The sequence below is a fragment of the Oncorhynchus nerka genome, linkage group LG2 (genome assembly GCF_034236695.1).
Source record: "Oncorhynchus nerka isolate Pitt River linkage group LG2, Oner_Uvic_2.0, whole genome shotgun sequence".
Taxonomy (NCBI): domain Eukaryota; kingdom Metazoa; phylum Chordata; class Actinopteri; order Salmoniformes; family Salmonidae; genus Oncorhynchus; species Oncorhynchus nerka.
The window spans coordinates 97,824,767-97,849,608 of record NC_088397.1 but is presented as its reverse complement, the minus strand read 5'-3'; the positions used below and the strand labels follow the sequence as shown (position 1 = coordinate 97,849,608).

The following is a 24,842-nucleotide window of genomic DNA, read 5'->3' as shown; positions in this document are numbered from 1 at the left end:
ATATAGGATAGATATGACCATATGGTTAGAACTTCACCTTGCCATTGTGTGTGTTACTTCTTCGGGTTGTTGCCCAGCTGAATCCCTGTGTGTGTGTGTGTGTGTGTGTGTGTGTGTGTTACTTCCTCCGGTTGTTGCCCAGATGAACCCCTGTGTGTGTGTGTGTGTGTGTGTGTGTGTGTTCCTCCGGTTGTTGCCCAGATGAACCCCTCTGTGTGTGTGTGGTACTTCCTCCGGTTGTTGCCCAGATGAACCCCTGTGTGTGTGTGTGTATATATGTTACTTCCTCCGGTTGTTGCCCAGATGAACCCCTCTGTGTCCAGACACACAGCGGAAAGTGGCGGGCTGGACGTCCCAGTACTTAACAGGGTTAGAGAACAGACTGATGCCCGTATACAAGTCTTCTTAACACTGGAGCGGACAGGGCAGAACTCATTCACCCCCACACTGCTGATGCTGTTAGCATGGAGGTACACCACCTGGGGGAATAGAGACCAATCAATCAATTAGTCAATTATACCACCTGGGGGAATAGGGATCGCTTTAATTAATCAATTAGTCAATTATACCACCTGGGGGAATAGGGACGATTTAATCAATCAATTAGTCAATTACACCACCCGGTGGTCTCAAGTTTAGGTTTATGAAGCATGCTGAGGTCAATAGAGGTTCAGTCCCATTGCTACTCGGATACTCTGTCTGGCTATTTATAGAGATTCACACATCGCTAGTATCACAGAAGCAATCATACTTGAATATATTTAGGATTTGTAGCCTATATTATCATAGCACAGGGGTGTTAAAATGTGTATATATATATATTTTTTTTAATTTTTTATTTTTGTCTTTTCCTTTCAATTAAGACCTAGACAACCAGGTGAGGAGAGTTCTTTACTAATTAGTGATTTTAATTAATCAATCAAGTACAAAGGAGGAGCGAAACCCCGTCAGGCACTCATCCCTCCGTGGGATGAGTTTTGATACGTGTTGTAGCAGAATGGTATGACAGTAGAACTACAACGTTGAGTTGAGTACACAAATAAGGAGTAAAAAAAAAAAAAAAACAGTTTCAAGTTATGGTTGGGAATGCCCAACAGGTGACTAATCATGTCTTACCTGTAGATAGCGCAGTGAGTTGAGGCCGGGCGGGACCTTCTTCAGTTTGTTGTTATCCAGATGGATTTCACGGACGTTGGGTATACTGGCGAAGCTTCCGTTCTCAACGAACTTGATTTGGTTGAAGCTCAGTCCTAATCTGTAAATATCAAATCAAAGTTGATTTGTCACGTGCGCCGAATATAACAGGTGTAGTAGACCTCACAGTGAAATGCTGAATACAACAGGTGTAGTAGACCTTACAGTGAAATGCTGAATACAACAGGTGTAGTAGACCTTACAGTGAAATGCTGAATACAACAGGTGTAGTAGACCTTACAGTGAAATGCTGAATACAACAGGTGTAGTAGACCTCACAGTGGAATGCTGAATACAACAGGTGTAGTAGACCTTACAGTGAAATGCTGAATACAACAGGTGTAGGTAGACCTCACAGTGAAATGCTGAATACAACAGGTGTAGTAGACCTCACAGTGAAATGCTGAATACAACAGGTGTAGTAGACCTTACAGTGAAATGCTGAATACAACAGGTGTAGTAGACCTTACAGTGAAATGCTGAATACAACAGGTGTAGTAGACCTCACAGTGAAATGCTGAATACAACAGGTGTAGTAGACCTCACAGTGGAATGCTGAATACAACAGGTGTAGGTAGACCTCACAGTGAAATGCTGAATACAACAGGTGTAGGTAGACCTCACAGTGAAATGCTGAATACAACAGGTGTAGTAGACCTCACAGTGGAATGCTGAATACAACAGGTGTAGGTAGACCTTACAGTGAAATGCTGAATACAACAGGTGTAGGTAGACCTTACAGTGAAATGCTGAATACAACAGGTGTAGTAGACCTTACAGTGAAATGCTGAATACAACAGGTGTAGTAGACCTTACAGTGAAATGCTGAATACAACAGGTGTAGTAGACCTCACAGTGAAATGCTGAATACAACAGGTGTAGGTAGACCTCACAGTGAAATGCTGAATACAACAGGTGTAGTAGACCTCACAGTGAAATGCTGAATACAACAGGTGTAGTAGACCTTACAGTGAAATGCTGAATACAACAGGTGTAGTAGACCTCACAGTGAAATGCTGAATACAACAGGTGTAGTAGACCTCACAGTGAAATGCTGAATACAACAGGTGTAGTAGACCTTACAGTGAAATGCTGAATACAACAGGTGTAGTAGACCTCACAGTGAAATGCTGAATACAACAGGTGTAGTAGACCTTACAGTGAAATGCTGAATACAACAGGTGTAGTAGACCTCACAGTGAAATGCTGAATACAACAGGTGTAGGTCGACCTCACAGTGAAATGCTGAATACAACAGGTGAAGGTAGACCTTACAGTGAAATGCTGAATACAACAGGTGTAGTAGACCTTACAGTGAAATGCTGAATACAACAGGTGAAGGTAGACCTTACAGTGAAATGCTGAATACAACAGGTGAAGGTAGACCTTACAGTGAAATGCTGAATACAACAGGTGTAGTAGACCTTACAGTGAAATGCTGAATACAACAGGTGTAGTAGACCTTACAGTGAAATGCTGAATACAACAGGTGTAGTAGACCTTACAGTGGAATGCTGAATATAACAGGTGTAGTAGACCTCACAGTGAAATGCTGAATATAACAGGTGTAGTAGACCTTACAGTGAAATGCTGAATACAACAGGTGTAGTAGACCTCACAGTGAAATGCTGAATATAACAGGTGTAGTAGACCTTACAGTGAAATGCTTACTTACAGGCTCTAACCAATAGTGCAAAAAAGGTGTTAGGTGAACAATAGCTAAGTAAAGAAATAAAAATAACAGTAAAAAGACAGGCTATTGTCATGACTCCCACCGAAGGTAGCCTTGTTCTCAAATGAGCCTTGTTAAAATCCCCAGCTACAATAAATGCAGCCTCAGGATATATGGTTTCCATGGAGTCCAGTGAAGTTCTTTCAGGGCCGTCGGCGTATACGACACTGACTGGACTTTGTGCCAACTGGAAGCCACATGTCCTGAGGCTACATTTATTGTAGCTGGGGATTTTAACAAAGCAAATCTGAGGAAAACGTTACCGAAGTAGAGAGGTTATATACAGTAGAGGGGCTATATACAGTAGGGAGGCTATATACAGTAGAGGGGCTATATACAGTAGGGAGGCTATATACAGGAGAGAGGCTATATACAGGAGAGGCTATATACAGTAGGGAGGCTATATACAGTAGAGGCTATATACAGTAGAGAGGTTATATACAGTAGAGGGGCTATATACAGTAGAGAGGCTATATACAGTAGAGGGGCTATATACAGTAGAGGGGCTATATACAGTAGGGAGGCTATATACAGTAGAGGCTATATACAGTAGAGGCTATATACAGTAGAGGCTATATACAGTAGAGAGGCTAAATACAGTAGAGGGGCTACACACAGTAGAGGGGCTACACACAGTAGAGGGGCTACACACAGTAGAGGGGCTACATACAGTAGAGGTTATATACAGTAGAGGGGCTATATACAGTAGGGAGGCTATATACAGTAGAGGGGCTATATACAGTAGAGGGGCTATATACAGTAGGGAGGCTATATACAGTAGAGGCTATATACAGTAGAGAGGCTATATACAGTAGAGAGGCTATATACAGTAGAGGCTATATACAGTAGAGAGGCTACACACAGTAGAGAGGCTACACACAGTAGAGGGGCTACACACAGTAGAGGGGCTACACACAGTAGAGGGGCTACACACAGTAGAGGGGCTACATACAGTAGAGAGGCTATATACAGTAGAGGGGCTACATATAGTAGAGAGGTTATATACAGTAGAGGGGCTACATATAGTAGAGAGGTTATATACAGTAGAGGCTACATACAGTAGAGGATACTTATAGTAGAGAGGCTATATACAGTAGAGAGGCTATATACAGTAGAGGGGCTACACACAGTAGAGGGGCTATATACAGTAGAGAAGCTATATACAGTAGAGAGGCTACATACAGTAGAGGCTATATACAGTAGAGGATACTTATAGTAGAGAGGCTATATACAGTAGAGAGGCTATATACAGTAGAGAGGCTATATAGAGTAGAGAGGCTATATAGAGTAGAGAGGCTATATACAGTAGAGAGGCTACATACAGTAGAGGGGCTACACACAGTAGAGGGGCTATATACAGGAGAGGCTATATACAGTAGAGAAGCTATATACAGTAGAGAGGCTACATACAGTAGAGGCTACATACAGTAGAGGCTATATACAGTAGAGGATACTTATAGTAGAGAGGCTATATACAGTAGAGAGGCTATATACAGTAGAGAGGCTATATAGAGTAGAGAGGCTATATAGAGTAGAGAGGCTACATACAGTAGAGAGGCTACATACAGTAGAGAGGCTATATACAGTAGTGAGGCTATATACAGTAGTGAGGCTATATACAGTAGAGGGGCTATATACAGTAGAGGGGCTATATACAGTAGAGGGGCTATATACAGTAGAGGGGCTATATACAGTAGAGGGGCTATATACAGTAGAGGGGCTATATACAGTAGAGGGCTATATACAGTAGAGAGGCTATATAACAGTAGAGAGGCTCAGTAGTGTTTTTACACATCACATCTCAGTAGTGTTTTATCACATCACATCTCAGTAGTGTTTTATCACATCACATCTCAGTAGTGTTTTATCACATCACATCTCAGTAGTGTTTTATCACATCTCAGTAGTGTTTTATCACATCACATCTCAGTAGTGTTTTATCACATCTCAGTAGTGTTTTATCACATCTCAGTAGTGTTTTATCACATCACATCTCAGTAGTGTTTTATCACATCACATCTCAGTAGTGTTTTATCACATCTCAGTAGTGTTTTATCACATCACATCTCAGTAGTGTTTTATCACATCTCAGTAGTGTTTTATCACATCACATCTCAGTAGTGTTTTATCACATCTCAGTAGTGTTTTATCACATCACATCTCAGTAGTGTTTTATCACATCACATCTCAGTAGTGTTTTATCACATCTCAGTAGTGTTTTATCACATCACATCTCAGTAGTGTTTTATCACATCTCTCAGTAGTGTTTTATCACATCTCAGTAGTGTTTTATCACATCACATCTCAGTAGTGTTTTATCACATCTCAGTAGTGTTTTTTATCACATCACATCTCAGTAGTGTTTTATCACATCTCAGTAGTGTTTTATCACATCACATCTCAGTAGTGTTTTATCACATCACATCTCAGTAGTGTTTTATCACATCTCAGTAGTGTTTTATCACATCACATCTCAGTAGTGTTTTATCACATCTCAGTAGTGTTTTATCACATCACATCTCAGTAGTGTTTTATCACATCACATCTCAGTAGTGTTTTATCACATCTCAGTAGTGTTTTATCACATCACATCTCAGTAGTGTTTTATCACATCTCAGTAGTGTTTTATCACATCACATCTCAGTAGTGTTTTATCACATCTCAGTAGTGTTTTATCACATCACATCTCAGTAGTGTTTTATCACATCACATCTCAGTAGTGTTTTATCACATCACATCTCAGTAGTGTTTTATCACATCTCAGTAGTGTTTTATCACATCACATCTCAGTAGTGTTTTTACCTTTGTATTTTTTTATATCTGAAAAAGTCCTCGATTTCTACTTTGTTGATCTTGTTATAATCCAAGTGAAGCTCTGTGAGTGAAGATGGGAGGTCTGAAAAACAGGAAATCACTGTCAGGTTATGATGCACAGTACACTTAAAGATTTTTCTTTAGTGGTGGGGGGGGGGGAATAAAACTCCTGTAATTTCTACCTGTTCAGGTGGGATGGAGTTTTTAGCCCAGAGCATGACATCACAATCTGATCGGATTATTTTGACCAATGACCACTCATCTTTTATTTCCATATGTATCCTCCTACTTTGACGGGGAAAGCCGGGGTAGGCTCTAGAGCAGTTGCCTGGGCAACTCCAGTCCTCAAAGTGCCTGATTGGATCGTCTTGACTCTAGAGCAGTGGCCTGGGCAACTCCAGTCCTCAAAGTGCCTGATTGGATCGTCTTGACTCTAGAGCAGTTGCCTGGGCAACTCCAGTCCTCAAAGTGCCTGATTGGATCGTCTTGACTCTAGAGCAGGCCTGGGAAACTCCAGTCCTCAAAGTGCCTGATTGGATCGTCTTGACTCTAAAGCAGGCCTGGGAAACTCCAGTCCTCAAAGTGCCTGATTGGATCGTCTTGACTCTAAAGCAGGCCTGGGAAACTCCAGTCCTCAAAGTGCCTGATTGGATCGTCTTGACTCTAAAGCAGTTGCCTGGGCAACTACAGTCCTCAAAGTGCCTGATTGGTGTCACACTTTTCCCCCCAGTCCCAGCTAACACACATGACTCCCAAAAATCAACTAATCATGTTAGTTCAGTTAAAAATGCAGTGAGTTTAAATCAGGTGTGTTTGCGAGGGATGGATGAGGGGGGGAGGGGTGACACAAATCAGGCCCCTGAGGACTGGAATTGCCCCAGATCTGCTCTAGAGTCAAGACGATCCAATCAGGCACTTTGAGGACTGGAGTGCTCTAGAGTCAAGAAAATCCAATCAGGCACTTTGAGGACTGGAGTTGCCCAGGCAACTGCTCTAGAGTCAAGACGATCCAATCAGGACTGTGTATGTAAATATATTTTGACACGCGATCAGACTGGAGGCTCAGAGAAATAAATTATATAAAATATAGGATTTATTTTTATGAAATAAACACATACAGCGACGATTAAACACAAACATATATAACACTGTAAACATTAAGTACCACGAACTCTCATGAGAAATTCAATGAAGCGGTCCGAAATATGGAATAAAGTCACCCGGCAACGTCAGATTTAATTAAATGTGTTCAGTATTGAATGGGGACAGTATTGAATGTGTTCAGTATTGAATGTGTTCAGTATTGTATGGGGACAGTATTGAATGTGTTCAGTATTGTATGGGGACAGTATTGAATGTGTTCAGTATTGAATGTGGACAGAATTGAATGTGGACCGTATTGAATGTGGACAGTATTGTATGTGGACAGTATTGAATGTGTTCAGTATTGTATGGGGACAGTATTGTATGTGGACAGTATTGTATGTGGACAGTATTGTATGTGGACAGTATTGAATGTGGACAGTATTGTATGTGGACAGTACGTATGTGTTCAGTATTGTATGTGGACAGTATTGTATGTGGACAGTATTGAATGTGTTCAGTATTGAATGTGGACAGTATTGTATGTGGACAGTATTGAATGTGTTCAGTATTGAATGTGGACAGAATTGAATGTGGACAGAATTGAATGTGGACAGTATTGAATGTGGACAGTATTGAATGTGGACAGAATTCAAGATGTACAGCATGTATCGTGTATTGGTAGTTTTACCTTTAGGTACAGCTGTGAGCTTGGCTTGTTACTGGTAGTGTTACCTTTAGGTACAGCTGTGAGCTTGGCTTGTTACTGGTAGTTTTACCTTTAGGTACAGCTGTGAGCTTGTTACTGGTAGTTTTACCTTTAGGTACAGCTGTGAGCTTGGCTTGTTACTGGTAGTTTTACCTTTAGGTACAGCTGTGAGCTTGTTACCTTTAGGTACAGCGGTGAGCTTGGCTTGTTACTAGTAGTTTTACCTTTAGGTACAGCTGTGAGACAGTTACTGGTAGCTGTGAGCTTTTTCTGGATTTAGGTACAGCTGTGAGCTTGTTTCTGGTAGTTTTACCTTTAGGTACAGCTGTGAGCTTGGCTTGTTACTGGTAGTTTTACCTTTAGGTACAGCTGTGAGCTTGGCTTGTTACTGGTAGTTTTACCTTTAGGTACAGCTGTGAGCTTGTTACTGGTAGTTTTACCTTTAGGTACAGCTGTGAGCTTGGCTTGTTACTGGTAGTTTTACCTTTAGGTACAGCTGTGAGCTTGGTTTGTTACTGGTAGTTTTACCTTTAGGTACAGCTGTGAGCTTGTTTCTGGTAGTTTTACCTTTAGGTACAGCGGTGAGCTTGGCTTGTTACTGGTAGTTTTACCTTTAGGTACAGCTGTGAGCTTGGCTTGTTACTGGTAGTTTTACCTTTAGGTACAGCGGTGAGCTTGGCTTGTTACTGGTAGTTTTACCTTTAGGTAACAGCTGTGAGCTTGTTTCTGGTAGTTTTTTTACCTTTAGGTACAGCTGTGAGCTTGGTTTGTTACTAGTAGTTTTACCTTTAGGTACAGCTGTGAGCTTGGCTTGTTACTAGTAGTCTTACCTTTAGGTACAGCTGTGAGCTTGGCTTGTTACTGGTAGTTTTACCTTTAGGTACAGCTGTGAGCTTGGCTTGTTACTGGTAGTTTTACCTTTAGGTACAGCTGTGAGCTTGGCTTGTTACTGGTAGTTTTACCTTTAGGTACAGCTGTGAGCTTGGCCTCCGCGATCCTGATATACAAGGTTTCCATGCCGTCGAATGCTCCCAGCTCTATCCCGTTGTTAGCTAACGGGTTAGCACTCATCTCTGGTCAGGAAAAACATACAGGGAGGTTAAAAAGCCTTGTATGGCGCTTTGAACACATATATAGAGGGCAATCATTAATAACCCTAGATGCATTCTGCCTCAAATGACAACTTTTATTTATTTATTTTACTCTTCACATTGTGCACTACAGTTGACCGGAGTCACGTTGGGCTGCCACATAAGGAATAGTGTATCACTTTGGTCTCAGCCAATAGTTGCCAGGCAGCCATTGTAAATAAGAATGTGTTCTTAACTGTACGTACCCAGAACATGCACAGACTTGAGCCCTTTGAAGGCCTCCTTCTGGATGTTGCTGATCTTGTTGTCGTGGATACGCAGCTCCAGGATGTTCCGGGGTAGGTTGGCAGGTATCTGTGTCAACTGGTTGTAGGACAGGTACAACAGCTGTAGCCGATCCATGTTACGGAATGCTTTGGGATGGATCTTCGAGATCTTGTTGTTAACAAGGAACAGGGCCTGGGGAAGAGAAGATATGTGAAATATACAGCAACTCTTAGGAGTTTAGACAATGGAGGTTGACTTGGACAAGACGTTGGGCCCCAGGAAGTAACAACTAATGGGGATCCAAATGAACAGATAATAAATACTTTGACCGATTTATTAAATGCATTCTGGCCAGTCTTAAAACCACTGCGTTTAGGCCAGTCTTAAAACCACTGCGTTTAGGCCAGTCTTAAAACCACTGCGTTTAGGCCAGTCTTAAAACCACTGCATTCCGGCCAGTCTTAAAACCACTGCGTTTAGGCCAGTCTTAAAACCACTGCGTTTAGGCCAGTCTTAAAACCACTGCGTTTAGGCCAGTCTTAAAACCACTGCGTTTAGGCCAGTCTTAAAACCACTGCGTTTAGGCCAGTCTTAAAACCACTGCATTCCGGCCAGTCTTAAAACCACTGAGTTTAGGCCAGTCTTAAAACCACTGCATTCCGGCCAGTCTTAAAACCACTGCGTTTAGGCCAGTCTTAAAACCACTGAGTTTAGGCCAGTCTTAAAACCACTGCATTCCGGCCAGTCTTAAAACCACTGCGTTTAGGCCAGTCTTAAAACCACTGCGTTTAGGCCAGTCTTAAAACCACTGCATTCCGGCCAGTCTTAAAACCACTGCATTCCGGCCAGTCTTAAAACCACTGCATTCCGGCCAGTCTTAAAACCAACAGGTTTAGGCCAGTCTTAAAACCACTGCATTCCGGCCAGTCTTAAAACCACTGCGTTTAGGCCAGTCTTAAAACCACTGCGTTTAGGCCAGTCTTAAAACCACTGCATTCCGGCCAGTCTTAAAACCACTGCATTCCGGCCAGTCTTAAAACCAACAGGTTTAGGCCAGTCTTAAAACCACTGCGTTTAGGCCAGTCTTAAAACCACTGCGTTTAGGCCAGTCTTAAAACCACTGCATTCCGTCCAGCCTTAAAACCACTGCGTTCCGGCCAGCCTTAAAACCACTGCGTTTAGGCCAGTCTTAAAACCACTGCGTTCCGGCCAGTCTTAAAACCACTGCGTTCCGGCCAGTCTTAAAACCACTGCGTTTAGGCCAGTCTTAAAACCACTGCATTCCGGCCAGCCTTAAAACCACTGCGTTCCGGCCAGTCTTAAAACCAATGAGTTTAGGCCAGTCTTAAAACCAACAGGTTTAGGCCAGTCTTAAAACCACTGCGTTTAGGCCAGCATTAAAACCACTGCGTTTAGGCCAGTCTTAAAACCAACAGGTTTAGGCCAGTCTTAAAACCAACAGGTTTAGGCCAGTCTTAAAACCAATGAGTTTAGGCCAGTCTTAAAACCAACAGGTTTAGGCCAGTCTTAAAACCAACAGGTTTAGGCCAGTCTTAAAACCAATGAGTTTAGGCCAGTCTTAAAACCAACGGGTTTAGGCCAGTCTTAAAACCAACGAGTTTAGGCCAGTCTTAAAACCAATGAGTTTAGGCCAGTCTTAAAACCAACAGGTTTAGGCCAGTCTTAAAACCAATGAGTTTAGGCCAGTCTTAAAACCAACGGGTTTAGGCCAGTCTTAAAACCAACTGGTTTAGGCCAGCCTTAAAACCAACGGGTTTAGGCCAGTCTTTCAAATCAAACTTTATTTTTCACATGCGCCGAATACAATAAATGTAGACTGAATACAACAGGTAGCTTATTGTGAAATGCTGAATACAACAGGTGTAGTAGACCTTACAGTGAAATGCTGAATACAACAGGTGTAGTAGACCTTACTGTGAAATGCTGAATACAACAGGTGTAGTAGACCTTACTGTGAAATGCTGAATACAACAGGTGTAGTAGACCTTACAGTGAAATGCTGAATACAACAGGTGTAGTAGACCTTACAGTGAAATGCTGAATACAACAGGTGTAGTAAACCTTACAGTGAAATGCTGAGTACAACAGGTGTAGTAGACCTTACTGTGAAATGCTGAATACAACAGGTGTAGTAGACCTTACAGTGAAATGCTGAATACAACAGGTGTAGTAGACCTTACTGTGAAATGCTGAATACAACAGGTGTAGTAGACCTTACTGTGAAATGCTGAATACAACAGGTGTAGTAGACCTTACAGTGAAATGCTGAATACAACAGGTGTAGTAGACCTTACAGTGAAATGCTGAATACAACAGGTGTAGTAAACCTTACAGTGAAATGCTGAGTACAACAGGTGTAGTAGACCTTACTGTGAAATGCTGAATACAACAGGTGTAGTAGACCTTACAGTGAAATGCTGAATACAACAGGTGTAGTAGACCTTACTGTGAAATTCTGAATACAACAGGTACCTTACAGTGAAATGCTGAATACAACAGGTGTAGTAGACCTTACTGTGAAATGCTGAGTACAACAGGTGTAGTAGACCTTACTGTGAAATGCTGAGTACAACAGGTGTAGTAGACCTTACAGTGAAATGCTGAATACAACAGGTGTAGTAGACCTTAAAGTGAAATGCTGAATATAACAGGTAGCTTATCGTGAAATGCTGAATACAACAGGTACCTTACTGTGAAATGCTGAATACAACAGGTACCTTACTGTGAAATGCTGAATACAACAGGTAGCTTATCGTGAAATTCTGAATACAACAGGTACCTTACTGTGAAATGCTGAGTACAACAGGTGTAGTAGACCTTACTGTGAAATGCTGAATACAACAGGTGTAGTAGACCTTACTGTGAAATGCTGAGTACAACAGGTGTAGTAGACCTTACTGTGAAATGCTGAATACAACAGGTGTAGTAGACCTTACAGTGAAATGCTGAATATAACAGGTAGCTTATCGTGAAATGCTGAATACAACAGGTACCTTACTGTGAAATGCTGAATACAACAGGTACCTTACTGTGAAATGCTGAATACAACAGGTAGCTTATCGTGAAATGCTGAATACAACAGGTACCTTACTGTGAAATGCTGAGTACAACAGGTGTAGTAGACCTTACTGTGAAATGCTGAATACAACAGGTGTAGTAGACCTTACTGTGAAATGCTGAGTACAGCAGGTGTAGTAGACCTTACTGTGAAATGCTGAATACAACAGGTAGCTTATCGTGAAATTCTGAATACAACAGGTACCTTACTGTGAAATGCTGAGTACAACAGGTGTAGTAGACCTTACTGTGAAATGCTGAATACAACAGGTGTAGTAGACCTTACTGTGAAATGCTGAATACAACAGGTGTAGTAGACCTTACTGTGAAATGCTGAGTACAACAGGTGTAGTAGACCTTACTGTGAAATGCTGAATACAACAGGTGTAGTAGACCTTACTGTGAAATGCTGAATACAACAGGTACCTTACTGTGAAATGCTGAATACAACAGGTACCTTACCGTGAAATGCTGAGTACAACAGGTACCTTACCGTGAAATGCTGAGTACAACAGGTACCTTACCGTGAAATGCTGAATACAACAGGTACCTTACCGTGAAATGCTGAGTACAACAGGTACCTTACTGTGAAATGCTGAGTACAACAGGTACCTTACTGTGAAATGCTGAATACAACAGGTACCTTACTGTGAAATGCTGAGTACAACAGGTGTAGTAGACCTTACTGTGAAATGCTGAATACAACAGGTGTAGTAGACCTTACAGTGAAATGCTGAATACAACAGGTGTAGTAGACCTTACAGTGAAATGCTGAATACAACAGGTACCTTACTGTGAAATGCTGAATACAACAGGTGTAGTAGACCTTACAGTGAAATGCTGAATACAACAGGTACCTTACTGTGAAATGCTGAATACAACAGGTGTAGTAGACCTTACTGTGAAATGCTGAATACAACCGGTACCTTACCGTGAAATGCTGAGTACAACAGGTACCTTACCGTGAAATGCTGAATACAACAGGTACCTTACCGTGAAATGCTGAGTACAACAGGTACCTTACCGTGAAATTCTGAATACAACAGGTACCTTACCGTGAAATGCTGAGTACAACAGGTACCTTACTGTGAAATGCTGAGTACAACAGGTACTGTGAAATACTGAATACAACAAGTGTAGACCTTACCGTGAAATGCTTACTGACAAACCCTTAACCAACAGCGCAGTTCAAGAAGAGTTTAAGAAAATATTCACAAAAAAAAACTAAAGTAAAAAATAATAAAAAGTAACACAATAAAATAACAATGACGAGGCTATATACAGGGGGTACCGGTACAGAGTCAATGTGGAGGCTATATACAGGGGGCACCGGTACAGAGTCAATGTGGAGGTTATATACAGGGGGTACTGGTACAGAGTCAATGTGGAGGCTATATACAGGGGGGTACCGGTACAGAGTCAATGTGGAGACTATATACAGGGGGTACCGGTACAGAGTCAATGTGGAGGTTATATACAGGGGGTACCGGTACAGAGTCAATGTGGAGGCTATATACAGGGGGTACCGGTACAGAGTCAATGTGGAGACTATATACAGGGGGTACCGGTACAGAGTCAATGTGGAGGCTATATACAGGGGGTACCGGTACAGAGTCAATGTGGAGACTATATACAGGGGTACCGGTACAGAGTCAATGTGGAGGCTATATACAGGGGTACCGGTACAGAGTCAATGTGGAGGCTATATACAGGGGTACCGGTACAGAGTCAATGTGGAGGCTATATACAGGGGTACCGGTACAGAGTCAATGTGGAGGCTATATACAGGGGTACCGGTACAGAGTCAATGTGGAGGCTATATACAGGGGTACCGGTACAGAGTCAATGTGGAGGCTATATACAGGGGTACCAGTACAGAGTCAATGTGGAGGCTATATACAGGGGTACCAGTACAGAGTCAATGTGGAGGCTATATACAGGGGTACTGGTACAGAGTCAATGTGGAGGCTATATACAGGGGTACCAGTACAGAGTCAATGTGGAGGCTATATACAGGGGGTACCAGTACAGAGTCAATGTGGAGACTATATACAGGGGGCACCGGTACAGAGTCAATGTGGAGGCTATATACAGGGGCACCGGTACAAAGTCAGTGTGGAGGCTATATACAGGGGTACCGGTACAGAGTCAATGTGGAGGCTATATACAGGGGCACCGGTACAGAGTCAATGTGGAGGCTATATACAGGGGCACCGGTACAGAGTCAATGTGGAGGCTATATACAGGGGGTACCGGTACAGAGTCAATGTGGAGGCTATATACAGGGGGTACAGGTACAGAGTCAATGTGGAGGCTATATACAGGGGGCACCGGTACAGAGTCAGTGTGCGGGGGTACAGGCTAGTTGAGGTAATTTGTACATGTAGGTAGGTGTGTAAGTGACTATGCATAGATAATAAAGAGCGAGTAGCAGCAGTGTACACAACAAATGGAGGGGGGTCAATGTAATAGCTCGGTGGCCTAGATAACTTAGTTTCCAGACAAGGTACAAACTGTAGCCTACCTCTGTCTGTCTGTCTGCCTGTCTGTCTGTCTGTCTGTCTGTACAGGCTCTGTGAAACACCCCGTAGAACGGCTTCTACACCCCGTAGAACGGTTTCTATGTAGAACGGCTTCTACACCCCGTAGAACGGTTTCTACACCCCGTAGAACGGTTTCTACACCCGGTTTCTACACCCCGTAGAACGGTTTCTACACCCTGTAGAACGGCTTCTATGTAGAACGGTTTCTACACCCCGTAGAACGGCTTCTACACCCCGTAGAACGTCTTCTACACCCTGTAGAACGGCTTCTATGTAGAACGGTTTCTACACCCCGTAGAACGGTTTCTACGTTCTACACCCCGTAGAACGTCTTCTACACCCCGTAGAACGGTTTCTACACCCCGTAGAACGGCTTCTACACCCCGTAGAACGTCTTCTACACCCCATAGAACGTCTTCTACACCCCGTAGAACGTCTTCTACACCCCGTAGAACGTCTTCTACACCCCGTAGAACGGTTTCTACACCCCGTAGAACGGCTTCTACACCCCGTAGAACGGCTTCTACACACTGTAGAACGGTTTTAAGTTCAAACCATGTCATGTTTCCCCTTTATTCTCTCGGTAAGCTCTCTCTTCCCCCACCTGAAATAATATGGCTTCTATTTCAATTGAGAGTTTTGGTGCTAGAGGGTCTAGATGTTGCTTTGGGGCCATGGTATCCCCACCTGGAAAATAATCTATCAAGTTACACAGAGCCTGTACAGACAGATGTAGGTAGACGCTGGTTCAGATGGGTTCTGTCTGACGAAAAGACTGGTTCAGATGGGTTCTGTTTGTGGTAGACGCTGGTTCAGATGAGTTCTGTCTGAGGTAGACACTGGTTCAGATGGGTTCTATCTGATGAAAAGACTGGTTCAGATGGGTTCTGTTTGTGGTAGACGCTGGTTCAGATGGGTTCTGTTTGATGGAAAGACTGGTTCAGATGGGTTCTGTTTGTGGTAGACGCTGGTTCAGATGGGTTCTGTCTGAGGTAGACACTGGTTCAGAAGGGTTCTGTCTGAGGTAGACACTGCTTCAGATGGGTTTTGCCTGAGGTAGACACTGGTTCAGATGGGTTCTGTCTGAGGTAGACACTGGTTCAGATGGGTTCTGTCTGACGTAGACGCGGGTTCAGATGGGTTCTGTCTGAGGTAGACACTGGTTCAGATGGGTTCTGTCTGAGGTAGATGCTGGTTCAGATGGGTTCTGTCTGATGGAAAGACTGGTTCAGATGGGTTCTGTCTGAGGTAGAGGCTGGTTCAGATGGGTTCTGTCTGACGTAGACGCGGGTTCAGATGGGTTCTGTTTGTGGTAGACGCTGGTTCAGATGGGTTCTGTCTGAGATAAAACTGGTTCAGATGGGTTCTGTTTGTGGTAGACACTGGTTCAGATGGGTTCTGTTAGTGGTAGACGCTGGTTCAGATGGGTTCTGTTTGTGGTAGATGCTGGTTCAGATGGGTTCTGTCTGATGGAAAGACTGGTCCAGATGGGTTCTGTCTGAGGTAGACACTGGTTCAGATGGGTTCTGTCTGAGGTAGACGCTGGTTCAGATGGGTTCTGTCCGATGGGGACTGATATAAAGAACTTGGGTTTATCGTCAGCTGTGAATGTGTGATTCTGTCCTAATATGTGTTGCATATAGGCTAGGCCTAGGGGGGAATGGGTGTCTAAAAGTGATTCGGACTCATGTGGGAAAAGTCCCTCCACCCTAAAGTGATAGGAAAGTGGTGATAAGAGTAGGAGAGATGTTTAATTGTGTGTTTCTTACGTAGATCTTGTTAATGCCTTTGAAGTCGTCCTCCTTGACCTCGGTGATGTCGTTGTTCTGGAGGTCGATCATTAGCGTGTCGGCGGGAATGTTCTCTGGCACGGAGAGCAACCCTGTGGAGACAGGATATCAATCAATCGGTAAATCAGCTGTGTGTTGTCCACGTAGCCGTAAAGCTAACATCACAGAGAAGTTGTGAATGTAATGAAAACAGTAGTGGTCCTAGAGTAGAGCCTTGAGGAACTCCAAAATGTCACTGAGCATGATTGCCTCCAGTCCTGCAGTATCTGAACAGATGAGAGTGCTGTAATTGAATGTTAGGAGCCCCTAGCCCTCCCTCTCCCCCAGACTGCACCAGGAGGAGTGAGGGGGTAATTGAATGTTAGGAGCCCCTAGCCCCCCCTCTCCCCCAGACTGCACCAGGAGCAGTGAGTGGGTAATATAATGTTACCTAGATCAGAGCACTGCACCACCCGTAGGGAGCACTGGCAGCCGAAGGGGCAGTCCGTAAGGGCGTTGTCGTCATCATCATCATCGTCATCATCGGCGTCCTGCATCATGATTTCATGGTCCCTCATGAAGTCCAAGACGTTAATTGGCTGGTAGGGCTTGGCATGGCCCAGTGCCAGCAGACACAGCAGCAGGAAGCCTCTCATCAGGAAGACGAGTGGATCTATAAAAACAAGATGTCACACAATGAAGAATAGTGGATCTATAAAAACAAGATGTCACACAATGAAGACTAGTGGATCTATAAAAACAAGATGTCACACAATGAAGACTAGTGGATCTATAAAAACAAGATGTCACACAATGAAGACTAGTGGATCTATAAAAACAAGATGTCACACAATGAAGACTAGTGGATCTATAAAAACAAGATGTCACACAATGAAGACTAGTGGATCTATAAAAACAAGATGTCACACAATGAAGACTAGTGGCTCTATAAAAACAAGATGTCACACAATGAAGACTAGTGGATCTATAAAAACAAGATGTCACACAATGAAGACTTGTGGGTCGGATACTTTATTGTCCATTTTCTTGAAGAGGTCTAAAATTAGTCTTTCTGCTTGATCAGCCAATTTGCCCAAGATGTCTTACACACTAGACACAAGCTTTGAGAAATGCCCAAGATGTTTTACACACTAGACACAAGCTTTGAGAAATGCCCAAGATGTTTTACACACTAGACACAAGCTTTGAGAAATGCCCAAGATGTTTTACACACTAGACACAAGCTTTGAGAAATGCCCAAGATGTTTTACACACTAGACACAAGCTTTGAGAAATGCCCAAGATGTTTTACACACTAGACACAAGCTTTGAGAAATGCCCAAGATGTTTTACACACTAGACACAAGCTTTGAGAAATGCCCAAGATGTTTTACACACTAGACACAAGCTTTGAGAAATGCCCAAGATGTTTTACACACTAGACACAAGCTTTGAGAAATGCTCAAGATGTTGAAACACATCAGTGATCTGATAATCTGTATCAGGTTTCTGACTGTAATTTTCATTGTGTTGCTCTGCTATCTTCCTTTTTGTAGGACTAAGAAACAACCTAATGTAAAGTACCAGTCAAAAGTTTGGACACAACTATTCATTCCAGGGTTTTTATTTAATTAGACTATTTTCTATATTGTAGAATAATAGTGAAGACCTCAAAACTATGAAATAACAAAGAGTGTTAAACAAATCAAACTATATTTGAGATTCTTCAAAGTAGCCACCATTTGCCTTGATGACAGCTTTGCACACTCTTGGCATTCTCTCAACCAGCATCATGAGGTAGTCACCTGGAATGCATTTCAATTAACAGGTGTGCCTTGATAAAAGTTCATTAGTGTAATTTCTTTCCTTCTTAATTCATTTGAGCCAATCAGTTGTGTTGTGACATGGTCGGGGTGGTATACAGAAGACAGCCCTATTTGATAAAATACCAAGTCCACATTATGGCAAGAACAGCTCAAATAAGCAAATAGAAACAACAGTCCATCATTACTTAAGACATGAAGATCAGTCAATGCGGACAATTTCAAGAACTTTTAAAGTTTCTTCAAGTGCAGTCGCAAAAACCTAGTGCAGTCGCAAAAATCTAGCCCTATGATGAAACTGGCTCTCATGAGGACCGCCAAAGGAAAGGAATACCCAGAGTTCTCTCTGCTGCAGAGGATAAGTTCATTAGAGTTACCAGCCTCAGAAATTGCAGCCCAAATCAATGCAACAGACACATCTCAACACATCTCAAGTAACAGACACATCTCAACATCAACTGTTCAGAGGAGACTGTGTGAATCAGGCCTTCATGGTCGAATTGCTGCAAGAAACCAATACTAAAGGACACCAATAATAAGAAGAGTCTTGCTTGGGCCAAGAGACACGAGCAATGGACATTAGACCGGTGGAAATCTGTCCTTTGGTCTGATGAGTCCAAATGTTGGTTCCAACTGCTGTGTCTTTGTGAGACGCAAAGTAGATGAAAGGTAATCTCAGCATGTGTGGTTCCCACCGTGAAGCATGGAGGAGGAGGTGTGATGGTGCTTTGCTGGTACTGTGTTTATTTATTTAGAATTCAAGGCACACTTAACCAGCATGGCTACCACAGCATTCTGCAGTGATACGCCATCCCATCTGGTTTGCACTTAGTGGGACAATCATTTGTTTTTCAACAGGACAATGACCCAACACACCTCCAGGCTATGTAAGAGCTATTTGACCAAGAAGGAGAGTGATGGAGTGCTGCATCAGATGACCTGGCCTCCACAATCACCCAACCTCAACCCAATTGAGATGGTTTGGGTTGAGTTGGACCGCAGAGTGAAGGAAAAGCAGCCAACAAGTACTCAGCATAAGTAGGATTCCTTCAAGAGTTCCCACATATGGGATCTCTTGGAAAAGCATTCCAGGTGAAGCTGGTTGAGAGAATGCCAAGAGTGTGCAAATCTGTCATCAAGGCAGATGGTGGCTACTTTAAAAAATCTAAAATCTCAAATATATTATGATTTATTTAACACTTTTTGGGTTACTACATGATTCCATATGTGTTATTTCATAGTTTTGATGTCTTCACTATTATTCTACAATGTACAAAATAAAGAAAAACTATTGAATGAGTAGGTCTAAACATTTAACTGGTACTGTAGGTCAGATTAGGCTATGATTCTGAGTGTTTTAGAATTACCCTGCAGCTCCTGAAGTCTAAACAGACAAACAGAACTGATGATGTTTGTCTTGCTAGATAGACATGGCTGCCAAGTCTTTGCCAAAATGATGTCCTGGCCTGCAGTGTAACTAAGGATGTTGAAACATGTTATGTTTTTTGGGAGATTGATGATGATTTAGGCTAAAAACAGAAAGTTAATATTCAAAGTTACATTTCTACTTGTTCTGATTCTGATGGTTTTATGCTAAAGTAGTTTTATTATTTGTCACAACTTTGCCAAAATTTCGAACTCAATTTATTTGTGGATGGAGGGCATGTCTGGATGAGTAAAACACATGCAGTAGTCTTGTCAAGATCCTCCCTTTAAGTTCAATCACTATTGGCTTAGGTGTTCTTGCTGTTTCGTAAGGTTTTTTGGGAGAGAGAAAAAACCTGAGTCTGTAGGTTTCCATTAACTATTGTGCAGGAATATGAGCCGATGCAAATGTTGTTTTGCTTCTTGCTCAATATAACACCATCTATGGCGGTTTTTTTTTTACAAGTAAGGTTTATACAGAACTAGCTATGTAGCTATCCATTTCTGACACGTTCTCAGATGACACACGGCCAACAGAAGGGAACAAGTTATCTTCTCCCTTCTGAAGGCCAGCTGAGGGAAATGGAACTGTGGGTTGGGTTTGGGTTGGTTGGGTATGACCATGCTCTGTTCAACAGCTCCATTCTGCAACCCAGTGCTGTTTCTACCCACAAGTATTTGGTGGTGGTGGTGGTGGTGGTTCAGAGGCATTCGATAATACTTAACAGCACACAGACATGTAGTTTGAAACTAAATAGCATTATCCAGTGAAATCGGGAAAAGTATTCAGATCGCTTGACTTTTTCAACATTTTGTTATAATACAACCTTATTTAAAAAATAAATAAAAAATTTGGGTAAAAAAAATCTTATCGATCTACACACACTACCAAAAAATGAAGGTCCCCAAGAACACAGTGGCCTCCATCATTCTGCAGCATTGAAGGTCCCCAAGAACACAGTGGCCTCCATCATTCTGCAGCATTGAAGGTCCCCAAGAACACAGTGGCCTCCATCATTCTGCAGCATTGAAGGTCCCCAAGAACACAGTGGCCTCCATCATTCTTAAATGGAAGAAGTTTGGAACCACCAAGACTCTTCTTAGAACTGCCAAACTGAACAATCGGGGGAGAAGGGCCATGGTCAGGGAGATGACCAAGAACCCAATGGTCACGCTGACTGAGCTCCAGAGTTCCTCTGTGGAGATGGCAGAACCTTCCAGAAGGACAACCATCTCTGCAGCACTCCACCAATCAGGCCTTGAGTGGCCGGCCGGAAGCCACTCTTCAGTAAAAGGCACATGACAGCCCTATTGGAGTTTGCCAAAAGACACCTAAAGGACTCAGACCATGAGAAACAAGATTATCTGGTCTGATGAAACCAAGATTGAACTCTTTGGCCTGCTACGGTGAAGCATGGTGGTGGCAGCACAGTAAGGATCGAGGGAAAGATGAACAGAGCAAAGAACAGAGAGATACTTGATGAAAACCTATCCCAGTGCACTCAGGACCTCACACGGGGGGCAAAAGTTCATCTTCCAACTGGACAACGACCCTAAGCACACAAACAAGACAACGCGGGAGTGGCTTCGGGACAAGTCTCTGAATGTCCTTGAGTGGCCCAGCCAGAGCAGGAATTGACCCCCATCTAACATCTCTGGAGAGACCTGAAAATAGCTGTGCAGCGACGCTCCCCATCCAACCTGACAGAGCTTGAGAGGATCTGCAGAGAAGAATGGGTGAAACTCCCAAAATACAGGTGTGCCAAGCTTGTAGCGTCATACCCAAGAAGACTAGAGGCTGTAAACGCTGCCAAAGGTGCTTCAACAAAGTACTGAGTAAAGGGTCTGAATACTTATTTAAATGTGATTTTTCAAGGGGGGGGGGGGTTGTAAAAATGCTTTGTCATTATGGGGTATTGTGATGTCATTATGGGGTGTTGTGATGTCATTATGGGGTATTGTGATGTCATTATGGGGGTATTGTGATGTCATTATGGGGGTATTGTGATGTCATTATGGGGGTATTGTGATGTCATTATGGGGGTATTGTGATGTCATTATGGGGTATTGTGATGTCATTATGGGGTGTTGTGATGTCATTATGGGGGTATTGTGTGAAGATTGATGAGGAAAAAACCCAACTTTTAATCCGTTTTAGAATAAGGCTGTAACGTAACAAAATATGGAACATGTCAAGGGGTCTGAATACTTTCCGAATGCACTCAAATACTGCACTACTCTAGAATCAGAAGTACTATGTTTTTGAATACCCCAGTTTTACTGTTTGGTTACAAATAAGCAGATTTTCTACCATTTCTCTCGCATCTTTTCTGCATGCAGCCATTTTAATACCGATCATTATTTCCTCCAGTTTCCTCTTGTTCTTGTCGAACGCTGAACCATCAAGAAGTGTATTTGACGTAAAGATTCTTCCCCATTCTGAATGTAATGTTGTTGTTTTTTTCCGTGATATCTCTGAGCGATGTTCTACTATCGATGTCCCCTGGGTAAATTCATGTTTTCATGTGTATCTGAGGCCGTTCAAGCAGGCAGAACTTTGTCCGCTAGGACGTAGTACTGTGATTAAAGTCTCTTTCATTACACTGGACGTTTATAGGAATACGACTTCTAGATCTCCAAAACGCCGTTCATACATGTCAGATTATAATACCAATAACGCCGGACGATGTCTCTTCTCTCCAATGAGCCATTGATCATATTTTTTGCGATATTCCTACCTCGAGAATTGTGTAATTTAACTGAGGCTTCGAACCCATTTCTCCGCCTCTTCCAGGGGAAAATTGCATGGTGCCGTTGCGAAAGTGTCAGACTCCACATCGATCTGAACATGGAGTCTACAATGGAGAGATTGTAGACTCCTAAATTGACAGTGCAGTTTGTTTAGCCGATTTTTACAGCTAATTAGTTACTTCACATGCTGACATTGACTTTAGTATTATTGTGTATAGCTACGTTTGCTAGATAGCTAGCTAGCCAGACAGCCCATATAGAGCATTGCATTGTGGGTTTTGTAGTCGACTTGTGCTGCAACACATTTTCACAATTTCCACGTGTTGCTACCAACCTTATTATAACGACAAAATTAAACATTTGTTCACATATTAGCGTTATGTGACACTAAATTAGAGGAATGAGTGGATTTGGGTGGATTTTTCCTTTAAGCCTGCAACATCAACTGAGACAAAATCACAATCTATTCAAACGTTTCTGAGATCAAGTTCATAAAACTCAGATAATTTATCCATTATTGACATTTAGCAATAACATTGTGGTAGCAACACCTCAGCATTCAGCAACATACAGTAAGTCATTCTGAGGTAGCAACACCTCAGCATTCAGCAACATACAGTAAGTCATTCTGAGGTAGCAACACCTCAGCATTCAGCAACATACAGTAAGTCATTCTGAGGTAGCAACACCTCAGCAGTCAGCAACATACAGTAAGTCATTCTGAGGTAGCAACACCTCAGCAGTCAGCAACATACAGTAAGTCATTCTGAGGTAGCAACACCTCAGTGGATAGCCCCCCCCCCCCCAGTTTAATTCTATATAACTTTATTGATCCACTCAGGGTAAAACAAGTAAGCCATTGTCAGATCACATTTAAAAACATCCTTTGCATGTCATACAACTAATAACATCATATTGCCCCTTACAATAATGTATATTTTGTTTAACTCACCTCAGTAGTCACTTGGAGTGTTGTACCGTTGTTTAACTCCAGTCAGATAGCCTCCTCCAGGGAGAACACGAACCAACGAGAGTTACTCTAACCACAAAGGTAGCAGTAGTGTGCAGGAGCGTCAGTCACAGTGGATGTGCATCAGACAGAAACACTAACTCTCTGAATGAAAAATAAACCTCTGCTGCTGGTGCTGCTAACATGGGGAGCTTGGTTTGAATAAAGACCTATCACTCTCTCTCTCTCTCTCTCTCTCTCTCACACACAGATACAGAGATCACCACCACCACATCTCTGTATAGCTGAGTAGTCCTGAAAACGCATTGTTACCGGCCAGTCATGTGGTTCTCATCAGTACTTGAACCGGGGCCAGAATTTCCCATTTAACTTCTCAATGCTTTAGTCTTTATATAGAACTACTGTATCATCCTACCGGTAGGTCCCAGTCCCCTGCTCCCCAACCCTCTTTCCCTATGAATACCGTCCATAGGTGGCCTGGTGCCATGTTAGATATTATACATTTTTATTCTGCTGAACAGCCATCAAGGTGGTGGTTGTTACATAATGAAAGGAACAGTTGTTTTTTTTCTTTTTCTTTTTCTCTCAATTGAACTGAAGAAGCTGAGAATGGATGGAGGGGGTCTGTCCTTCATGTGTCTCTGAGACGCCCAGCGTGACTTAGGGGAGGAGGAGCAAGTGTCTCTGAGACGCCCAGCGTGACTTAGAGGAGGAGCAAGTGTCTCTGAGACGCCCAGCGTGACTTAGAGGAGGAGCAAGTGTCTCTGAGACGCCCAGCGTGACTTAGAGGAGGAGCAAGTGTCTCTGATACGCCCAGCGTGACTTAGAGGAGGAGCAAGTGTCTCTGAGACGCCCAGCGTGACTTAGAGGAGGAGCAAGTGTCTCTGAGACACCCAGCGTGACTTAGAGGAGGAGCAAGTGTCTCTGAGACGCCCAGCGTGACTTAGAGGAGGAGCAAGTGTCTCTGAGACGCCCAGCGTGACTTAGAGGAGGAGCAAGTGTCTCTGAGTCGCACAGCGTGACTTGGAGGAGGAGCAAGTGTCTCTGAGACGCCCAGCGTGACTTAGAGGAGGAGCAAGTGTCTCTGAGAGCGTGAGAGGAGGAGCAAGTGTCTCTGAGACGCCCAGCGTGACTTAGAGGAGGAGCAAGTGTCTCTGAGACACCCAGCGTGACTTAGAGGAGGAGCAAGTGTCTCTGATACGCCCAGCGTGACTTAGAGGAGGAGCAAGTGTCTCTGAGACGCCCAGCGTGACTTAGAGGAGGAGCAAGTGTCTGAGTCGCCCAGCGTGACTTAGAGGAGGAGCAAGTGTCTCTGAGACGCCCAGCGTGACTTAGAGGAGGAGCAAGTGTCTCTGAGACGCCCAGCGTGACTTAGAGGAGGAGCAAGTGTGTCTGAGACGCCCAGCGTGACTTAGAGGAGGAGCAAGTGTCTGAGTCGCCCAGCGTGACTTAGAGGAGGAGCAAGTGTCTCTGATACGCCCAGCGTGACTTAGAGGAGGAGCAAGTGTCTCTGAGACGCCCAGCGTGACTTAGAGGAGGAGCAAGTGTCTCTGAGACGCCCAGCGTGACTTAGAGGAGGAGCAAGTGTCTCTG

General features: G+C 43.2%; 2 protein-coding genes across 3 annotated transcripts in view; one reads left to right on the top strand and one right to left on the bottom strand.

The window, feature by feature from the left end:
- cenpp (centromere protein P) overlaps positions 1-24,842 on the top strand; it is a 228,831-nt gene that overhangs the window by 137,636 nt on the left and 66,353 nt on the right. The gene's annotated exons all lie outside the window — the stretch shown is intronic.
- aspn (asporin (LRR class 1)) lies at positions 186-23,653 on the bottom strand. The gene is given in 9 exon segments (XM_065004559.1): positions 186-401; positions 404-479; positions 1,117-1,255; positions 5,729-5,822; positions 8,495-8,605; positions 8,869-9,082; positions 16,281-16,393; positions 16,732-16,953; positions 23,232-23,653. Coding segments are annotated over 8 exon segments (1,074 nt in total). The 5' UTR covers positions 16,937-16,953; positions 23,232-23,653; the 3' UTR covers positions 186-279.